Below are 8,570 nucleotides of genomic sequence, written 5' to 3' on the forward strand. Positions count from 1 at the left end.
GGTTGAAGGGTTTGACAAGATGATCTTTAAGGTCCCTTCCAACCTAGAAGATTCTGTGATTGTGTGAAATGAGCCCACAGTGGGGCCAAGCTGCTGCGGGGTTTCTTTGGTGCCAAGGCTCCAAGCTGTCCCTTCGCCCCTTCCCTGGCAGGGGAATCTCCCCCGTGCGAAACCAGCCGGGTTTTGGGGAGAAAAGGGGGGGGTTTGCTCCTCCTTTTGCTAGGACTTCATGGATGAGGGCCACCCTCCAGCCTGTCACCACTAGATGGCAGTCTGTCACCGCGGCGGGGGGCTCCCTGGGTGCTGGGGTGCCCTGGGCACCCAAGGGTGGCGTTTTGGGGCAGAGCAGACACGTCCCATCACGGAGGATCAACGGCAGGGCATCGCCGCTGCTCCTTGCCTTCACGGCTCTGATTTCCTAAGCTGCGCTGGGGGATTTTTGTAGCCATCAAGAGTTTTTTAAATAACTTCTAAACGTTTTTCCTCGCAGCATCCTGCAGCAGGGAGTCCCCTGAGCGATTGGCGACGCCGCCGATAGGGCAAACCACCCGAGGGGATGATGGAGGAGCCACGTGTGTTTGTGTGCGTCCCCCCGACGCTGCAGGTGTGTTTAATGCAAGTCACGAATCGTTAGGGGACAAGCAGGGACGAGTTGACCTCAGAGCTTGAGCAGCAACACGAGCTGGGCGGCGTGTGGTATCTATAAACAGCCGCTCGCCCCGAATGGGTGCCTCACTGTTGTTTGTACACACAGGGAGATGGAGACGGGCCCTCCTAGGGGAGTTTTAGGGGGTGTTTGGCTCCCAGAAAGAAGCTCCTGGGTTTGGCAGCCAAACTGGGACCGTCCTCCTGGCTCATGCCTGCTACCTGGGGCTTCCCCGAGGGCGATGGGTGCTGGTGGGCGAGGGGAGGAGGAGGAAGATTTGGTGACCTTCCAGGTGGGCCAGCGGCCGAACAGCTGAGGGAATGCCTCAGAAATAGAGCGGCGGGGAAGAAATGAGTCACCCCGGGCTGGAAATAAACGGGGCCGTGGGCAGCGGAGGGGAGCCAGGGTGGCTCCTCACCCGTGTTTTTTGTCGGGAAGGAGGAATCGCTCATGGTACCCTTTACCAAAACACCTGTCCGGGCTGAACCTGCAGCCCTTTTTGGGGGAAAAGCATCGAGAAAACATTAAAAAACGGCAGAGGCAGCAGTCAGGCGTTCTCAATAATTTATCACAAGCTGTATATACAGAGACAAGCTGCGGCGGAGGGACGGGGAAGGGAACCTCGCTCCAGCGGGGCTCTTGTTACGCCGGATCTTCCCCATCAACCCTCACTGGCTAAATACCACCGGAGCCAGGACTCCCCTCTGGAATTTCTCCGGTGGGTGACGGGATGCATCTCTCCACGCCAGCCCCTTGGCACGGGTCTGACCCTGAGGGGGGAGCATTCCCGTCCCCTAACCCCGCGTCCCACCTCCTTCCCAAATCACCCAAAGAATTAACGAGGAAGGGGAGGAAAAGGGACACACACACACACACACACACCCCGGACCCCTCAGATCTTGATCTCAGTCCGGTAGGTTTGCTGGACGTGTTCGGTGTGCTTGGCGGGCTGTCGCTGAGCCCGGATGGTCAACGTGCCATCGTCCCCCAGCGAGGACGACACCGACGTGGGGTCCACGTCCTCGGGCAGTTGGCATTTGTGGGTGAAGGTGTTCATGACGGTGCCGTCTGGAGCCAGCTGGGGGGAAAAAAAAAAAAAAAAAGGGTGAAAAATGGGCGATTTTAAGGTGCAGGCAGGATGAAGGTGCGTTGTTCCCTGCCCTTGGGTGAGGCTGCCAGTCACGCCTTGTGTGTGGTGTTAATATTTATCTCCCCGAGGGGACAGGCAGGATGTGGGTGGCATTGGCGGGGGGGGGAGGGGGATGACAAAGGTGCTTTTTTTCGGTTCCCACCCCCTGGAAGAGGGATGATTACAGAGCATGAGTTTGTTGGGTGTTGTGAGCTTTGCTCCTGCGGAATGCGGGGCGAAAAGATGAGGAAATGGTGAATTAAACCCCAGTTATGGCCGGGGCTGTGGGGGAGTTGGGGGGTCCCCTGGTTGAGGATTTTTGGGGGTGAGCACCCACCTTCTCGGCGTGCACCTCGATTTGGTTGTTGGAAGTGGTGACGATGATGTCTTCGGGGGCGAAATCACAGACGTCCACCGTGAACTGATAGGTGTTGCCCAAGGTCTTCACCGTCCCGGTGTTGCCGGGCCGAGCTGCCGGAGAGATGGGGGGGGTCACAGCCGTGGTTCAGCGGGGGTCCCCCCAAACTCCTACCAGAGAGTCTCCAGTCTCCCACCACTCCCAACTCTTGGCCAAACCCTCCAGGACAGGGATGTGCCGGCATAGGGGAAGAGGAGGAATCCCAGCCCTAAAAACGGGGTGACACCCCCTCTTCCCCCCCCCAAAAAAAACCTCACCTGGGAACCCCAAAGTCTCTCCACGGGGCCGGACGAAGCTCCCAAAAAGCTCCATGGTGTCGGTGGGCGACGTCGGCCGGGGAAAGCTGCGCTCCGATGGGAAAACAGCCGAGGATTTCCCTTTCTTCCACCTCTTCCCCCCTCACCTCCGACCCCCAGCTCCCGCCGGGGAGGAAAAGCAAAGTGTGTCCCCCCCCCTCCCTGGTTCTCCACCAGAGAGTCTCCAGTCTCCCACCACTCCCAACTCTTGGCCAAACCCTCCAGGACAGGGATGTGCCGGCATAGGGGAAGAGGAGGAATCCCAGCCCTAAAAACGGGGTGACACCCCCTCTTCCCCCCCCCAAAAAAAACCTCACCTGGGAACCCCAAAGTCTCTCCACGGGGCCGGACGAAGCTCCCAAAAAGCTCCATGGTGTCGGTGGGCGACGTCGGCCGGGGAAAGCTGCGCTCCAATGGGAAAACAGCCGAGGATTTCCCTTTCTTCCACCTCTTCCCCCCTCACCTCCGACCCCCAGCTCCCGGCTGGGGAGGAAAAGCAAAGTGTGTCCCCCCCCTTCCTGGTTCTCCTCCTCGCCAAGGCGAAGCGGGACCTGTTATTTCGGGGGGGGGCAGCTTGACGAGCTTTTTAAAGCCTCGTTAAGGCTCCCGGCCGCCTGCCAGACCTCTCGTAAAACGGGCTAAATTTAGGTCTTGCGACGGAGACGGTGGAAATTTTTCCCCTCTCCGTCCCCCCCCCCCCGCTTAACGCCGTGGAATGCGATGCCGGCGTTCCTGCCTATTATTAAGGAATAATAATGAGAATTAATTAAATTAGTTATTAAATACTCCCTGTCCTGGGTTGTATTCGAGGATTGGGAGCTTGGAGGTAGCGGGAGGTGGAGGAGGGGGGGGGAAACCCGGCTCGCTCCGGCCCGAGCGGGTCCGTTGGCTTCGTCAAGGTCGTTTTTAATGAGCTCGTTTGCAAACTCAGTCTGGCGGTGGAGGCTGAGGCGGGAGGACCGGTGAGGGGGTGCTGAAAAAAGGGGGGGGTCCTGCCCCCCAGCACATCCTCGGGATGGAGCGCCCTGTCCCTGGGGGGCTGCAGGAGGAGGAGAGGGTGCTGGTGTCAGAGCAGAGCTGGAGACCCTGCCCCAAAGCCCGGAGGAGGCTCCGAGGTGAGACCCCCACCCAAAGTGGGGGGGACCCTGGGGTATAGGGGTGATTTTTGGGGGGGTCATCACCCTGTTGTCCCCCCCCACTCCCTGCAGGGTGCTTGGAATGGGTGAAGCGGCAGCTTTTCCGTGTTGGGGAGGATTGGTATTTCCTCTTCGTCCTGGGGGTCCTCATGGCCACCATCAGCTTCATGATGGACCTTCTTGTCTTCAGGCTCTTCGAGGGTAACCAAGGGGCTCCCGCGGGGGGCTTCAGCTGGTGTTTGGGGGTTCACCAAGGGTGGGGGGGTATCTTTTTGAGAGGGGGGGGCATCTCCCTTCCTGATGCTTCTTCTCCAGCCCACCGCTGGCTTTACCAAGAAGTTGGTGACATCTTGGTGCTCAAGTACCTCTCGTGGACCATGTACCCCATGGCACTGGCAGCCTTCTCCACCGGCTTCTCCCAAAGCATCACCCCACACTCAGGAGGTGAGCTGGCTGCACCCCAACATTCCCAACTCCCCCAAACTCCTCACCCAGTAGGGGGGGAACCCCTAAAATTTTGTATACCCCCCCCTTTCCAGGGTCTGGCATCCCGGAGCTGAAGACCATCCTGACGGGTGTGGTGCTGGAGGACTACCTGGCCATCCAGAACTTCGGAGCCAAGGTGGTGGGGTTGACCTGCACCCTGATGTGTGGCAGCACCGTTTTCCTGGGCAAAGTGGTGAGGAATCTCTCCCCCGTGCCAGTTCCCAGTGTCCCCACTAGTTTGGGTTGGTGGTGGTGTTGGTGGGGGGGACACACTCAGCCCTGTGTGTCCCCTCCTTGTCACCCAGGGTCCCTTCGTCCACCTCTCCGCCATGGCTGCGGCGTATCTGGGGAAGATGCGGACTTCAGTCACTAGGGAGTATGAGGTGGGGGTGCTTCTCCCCCCAAAAAAATGAAGAGGGGGGTGTATTCTCCACCCCAAGTTAGGGGGGATTTCATTTTACACGCCCCCTCTCCTCGCAGAACAAGTTCAAGCAGAACGAGATGCTGGTGGCAGCACAAGCCGTTGGGGTGGCCACGGTTTTTGGGGCACCCATCAGCGGTGAGGAATTCCCCCCTGTCCTACCCTGAGGACCCCCCCAAAACCCCCCTAACTGTCTGTTGTGTCCCCCCCTCCCCATTTTCCCAGGGGTGCTTTTCAGCATCGAGGTGATGTCCTCCCACTTCGCCGTGCGGGATTACTGGCGCGGCTTTTTCGCCGCCACTTGCGGCGCCTTCATGTTTCGCCTCCTCGCCGTCTTCAACAGCGAACAAGGCAAGGCAGGGCGGGCAGGATGCAACCCCCCCTTCTTCCCCTTCCTCTCGGGATTGGGGGGACGGGAGGGCTGCATAGAATTTTTGGGGTTCCCACCCCCAAAACCATGCACTCATTTCATAGAATCATAGAATGAATCATAGAATGGTCTAGGTTGGAAGAGACCCTTGGGATCATCGAGTCCAACCATCTCCCCTACTCTACAAAGTCCTCCCCTACACCATGTCCCTCAGCACTGCATCTAAACGGCCCTTCAACACAGCCAGGGATGGGGACTCCACCCCCTCCCTGGGCAGCCTGTTCCAATGCCCGACCACTCTTTCGGTGAAAAATTCTTTCCTAATGTTCAATCTAAACCCACCCTGTTGGAGCTTGAAGCCGTTCCCTCTCGTTCTGTCACTAATTACCTGTGAGAAGAGACCAGCACCAACCTCTCTACAGTGTCTACTGCTCTACCTCTCTACAAAGTCTACTGCTTTCCCCCACCAGAAACCATCGCTGCTGTTTTTAAGAGCGACCTCAAGATTGATTTCCCTTTTGACCTCCTGGAGACCTTCTTTTTTGCAATTTTAGGGTAAGGAGGGCCCTGCCCTTACTCCTGCCTGTACCCCTGCCCGTGCCCTGCCTGTACCCCTGCCTGTACCCCTGCCTGTGCCCTGCCTGTACCCTGCCCTCTCCTCTGCAGGGCCGTCTGTGGGCTTGTGGCCTGCGCCTACCTCTTCTGCCAACGCTGGCTGCTGGCGGCCGTCAAGGAGAACCGGCTCACAGCCAAGCTGCTGGCCACTGAGTCCGTACCGCCCGTCTGTCTGTCTGTCTGCGCCTCGCGTGGCCATGCGTCTGTCCCATGCACCCTGGGGTGTCCGTGTGTCCCCTCCTCCATGCACCCTGCGTGCCCTGTGGTCCCTGTGTGTCCGTCGGTCCATCCCACACACCCTGTGTGTGCACCCCATGGTCCCTGCGTGTCCGTGAGTCCATCCCACACACGTTGTGTGTGCACCCCATGGTCCCTGCGTGTCCGTGAGTCCATCCCACACACGTTGTGTGTGCACCCCATGGTCCCTGCATGTCCGTCAGTCCATCCCACACATGTTGTGTGTGCACCCCATGGTCCCTGTGTGTCCGTCAGTCCATCCCACACGTGTGTGTGCACCCCATGGTCCCTGGGTGTCCGTCGGTCCATCCCACACACGTTGTGTGTGCACCCCATGGTCCCTGGGTGTCCGTGAGTCCATCCCACACACGTTGTGTGTGCACCCCATGGTCCCTGCGTGTCCGTGAGTCCATCCCACACACGTTGTGTGTGCACCCCATGGTCCCTGCGTGTCCGTGTGTCCATCCCACACACCCTGTGTGTGCACCCCATGGTCCCTGCGTGTCCGTGTGTCCATCCCACACACCCTGTGTGTGCACCCCATGGTCCCTGCGTGTCCGTGTGTCCATCCCACACACCCTGTGTGTGCACCCCATGGTCCCTGCGTGTCCGTGTGTCCATCCCACACACCCTGTGTGTGCACCCCATGGTCCCTGCGTGTCCGTGTGTCCATCCCACACACCCTGTGTGTGCACCCCATGGTCCCTGCGTGTCCGTGTGTCCATCCCACACACCCTGTGTGTGCACCCCATGGTCCCTGCGTGTCCGTGAGTCCATCCCACACACGTTGTTTGCATCCCATGGTCCCTGGGTGTCCGTCCGTCTATCCCACACACCCTGTGTGTACACCCCATGATCCCCGCGTGTCCATGCGTCCATCCCACACACGTTGTGTGTGCACCCCATGGTCCCTGTGTGTCCGTGAGTCCATCCCACACATGTGTGTGTGCACCCCATGGTCCCTGGGTGTCCATGTCCGTCAGTCCATCCCACACATGTTGTGTGTGCACCCCATGGTCCCTGTGTGTCCGTGAGTCCATCCCACACACGTTGTGTGTGCACCCCATGGTCCCTGCGTGTCCGTCAGTCCATCCCACACACCCTGTGTGTGTACCCCATGGTCCCTGGGTGTCCATGTGTCCATCCCACACACGTGTGTGCCCCCCATGGGTCCCTGCGTGTCCATCAGTCCATCCCACACGTGTGTGTGCACCCCATGGGTCCCTGCGTGTCCATCAGTCCATCCCACACGTGTGTGTGCACCCCATGGGTCCCTGCGTGTCCATCAGTCCATCCCACACGTGTGTGTGCACCCCATGGGTCCCTGCGTGTCCATCAGTCCATCCCACACACCCTGTGCATCCACCCTATACTCCCTGGGTGTCCAACCCATGCACCTTGGTTGTCCGTGTGTCCGCCCCATGCACCCTGCATGTCCATATGTCCACCCCGTGCACCCTATACATCCACCCCGTGCACCCTGGCTGTCTGTGTGTCCACCCGGTGCACCCTACATGTCCCTCTGTCCTCCCCATGCACCCTGGGCATCCCTGTGTCCCCCCTGCCCACCCACCCCGTCGTGTGTCCGCCTGGTGCACCCTACATGTCCCTATGTCCTCCCCATGCACCCTGGGCATCCCTGTGTCCCCCCTGCCCACCCACCCCAGCACCCCATGGTCCCTGGGTGTCCGTGAGTCCATCCCACACACCCTGTGTGTGCACCCCATGGTCCCTGGGTGTCCATCGGTCCATCCCACACACCCTGTGCATCCACCCTATACTCCCTGGGTGTCCAACCCATGCACCTTGGTTGTCCGTGTGTCCGCCCCATGCACCCTGCATGTCCATATGTCCACCCCGTGCACCCTATACATCCACCCCGTGCACCCTGGCTGTCTGTGTGTCCACCCGGTGCACCCTACATGTCCCTCTGTCCTCCCCATGCACCCTGGGCATCCCTGTGTCCCCCCTGCCCACCCACCCCGTGCTCCTTGGGTGTCTGTAGGTCCCCCCCACCACGCACCCCATTTGTCCATGGGTCCACCCCACACACCCTGCCCACCCACCCCGTCCGTCCGTCTGTCCCCACGTCCCCCAGCCCCACCTCTCCCCCCCCCTGCAGCAAGCCCGTCTACACGGTGCTGGTGGTGCTGCTCCTCGCCTCCATCACCTTCCCGCCTGGGCTGGGGCAGCTGATGGCCTCCAGGGTGAGTGGGGGGAACACGGGGGCTCCCCAGGGCACCCCGACACGTCCCAGCAGGTGCTCAGGATGTCCATCTGTCCTTCCAGCTCACCATGAAGGAGTATCTCACCTCCCTCTTCGACAACCGCACTTGGGGCACGCTGGTCCCCAACGCCTCCTCGGTGGCCCACCCCCCCAGCGTGGACCCTCGGGAGCTCTGGCAGGAGTGGTGCCACCCCTCCACCACCATCTTCGGCACCTTGGCCTTCTTCCTGGTGATGAAGGTAGCCGTGTTTCCCCCCCTCTCTCCAATCCCTATGTGATCTCCCCCCCCTCCACGAGGTGGTGACCCCATGGGGATGATGCCCCAACTCTCTGGTCCCCCCCCAGTTCTGGATGCTGATCCTGGCCACCACCCTGCCCCTGCCTGCCGGCTACTTCATGCCCATCTTCATCTATGGTGAGACTTGGTGTCTGCTGGCCTGGGCTGGGGGGGTCATCCAGCCATGGGGGGGGACATCTAGCCCTGGGGGGGGACATCTAGCCTTAAGGGGGGGGTACATCCAGCCCTTGGAGGTGGGGGTACAGTGTGGGGTATCCAGCCCTGGGGGGAGGGGACGTACACAACAAGGGT

The 8,570-nt window shown here is 60.4% G+C and overlaps 2 protein-coding genes across 3 annotated transcripts in view; one reads left to right on the forward strand and one right to left on the reverse strand.

Moving 5' to 3' along the window:
- Positions 1 to 1,193: 1,193 nt before the first annotated feature.
- Positions 1,194 to 3,012, reverse strand: HSPB7 (heat shock protein family B (small) member 7). Of its 2 annotated transcripts, none has more exons than XM_014951862.1 (3): positions 2,807 to 3,012; positions 2,113 to 2,246; positions 1,194 to 1,724 (listed from the first exon to the last, which is right to left on the reverse strand). In XM_014951862.1, the coding sequence occupies exons 1-3, from the start codon at positions 2,859 to 2,861 to the stop codon at positions 1,539 to 1,541; spliced, it is 375 nt and encodes a 124-aa protein (XP_014807348.1). In that variant the 5' UTR covers positions 2,862 to 3,012; the 3' UTR covers positions 1,194 to 1,538. The 2 variants fall into 2 exon arrangements, with proteins under 2 accessions (XP_014807348.1, XP_014807347.1); XM_014951861.1 differs by lacking the exon at positions 2,807 to 3,012 and adding an exon at positions 2,451 to 2,624.
- Positions 3,013 to 3,193: 181 nt separating this feature from the next.
- The window catches only part of LOC106893686 (chloride channel protein ClC-Kb-like), a 7,484-nt gene continuing 2,107 nt past the window's right edge, over positions 3,194 to 8,570 (forward strand). The window contains exons 1-12 of the mRNA XM_014951860.1: positions 3,194 to 3,604; positions 3,698 to 3,826; positions 3,941 to 4,069; positions 4,165 to 4,304; positions 4,417 to 4,494; positions 4,592 to 4,670; positions 4,758 to 4,883; positions 5,373 to 5,457; positions 5,569 to 5,670; positions 7,877 to 7,961; positions 8,044 to 8,220; positions 8,327 to 8,396. Of these exons, the coding sequence (XP_014807346.1) occupies positions 3,505 to 3,604; positions 3,698 to 3,826; positions 3,941 to 4,069; positions 4,165 to 4,304; positions 4,417 to 4,494; positions 4,592 to 4,670; positions 4,758 to 4,883; positions 5,373 to 5,457; positions 5,569 to 5,670; positions 7,877 to 7,961; positions 8,044 to 8,220; positions 8,327 to 8,396 (1,300 nt within the window). The 5' untranslated portion in view covers positions 3,194 to 3,504. The remainder of the gene's footprint in view (positions 3,605 to 3,697; positions 3,827 to 3,940; positions 4,070 to 4,164; positions 4,305 to 4,416; positions 4,495 to 4,591; positions 4,671 to 4,757; positions 4,884 to 5,372; positions 5,458 to 5,568; positions 5,671 to 7,876; positions 7,962 to 8,043; positions 8,221 to 8,326; positions 8,397 to 8,570) is intronic.

The sequence above is a fragment of the Calidris pugnax genome, unplaced genomic scaffold (assembly GCF_001431845.1).
Source record: "Calidris pugnax isolate Ruff unplaced genomic scaffold, ASM143184v1 scaffold205, whole genome shotgun sequence".
NCBI classification, from domain to species: domain Eukaryota; kingdom Metazoa; phylum Chordata; class Aves; order Charadriiformes; family Scolopacidae; genus Calidris; species Calidris pugnax.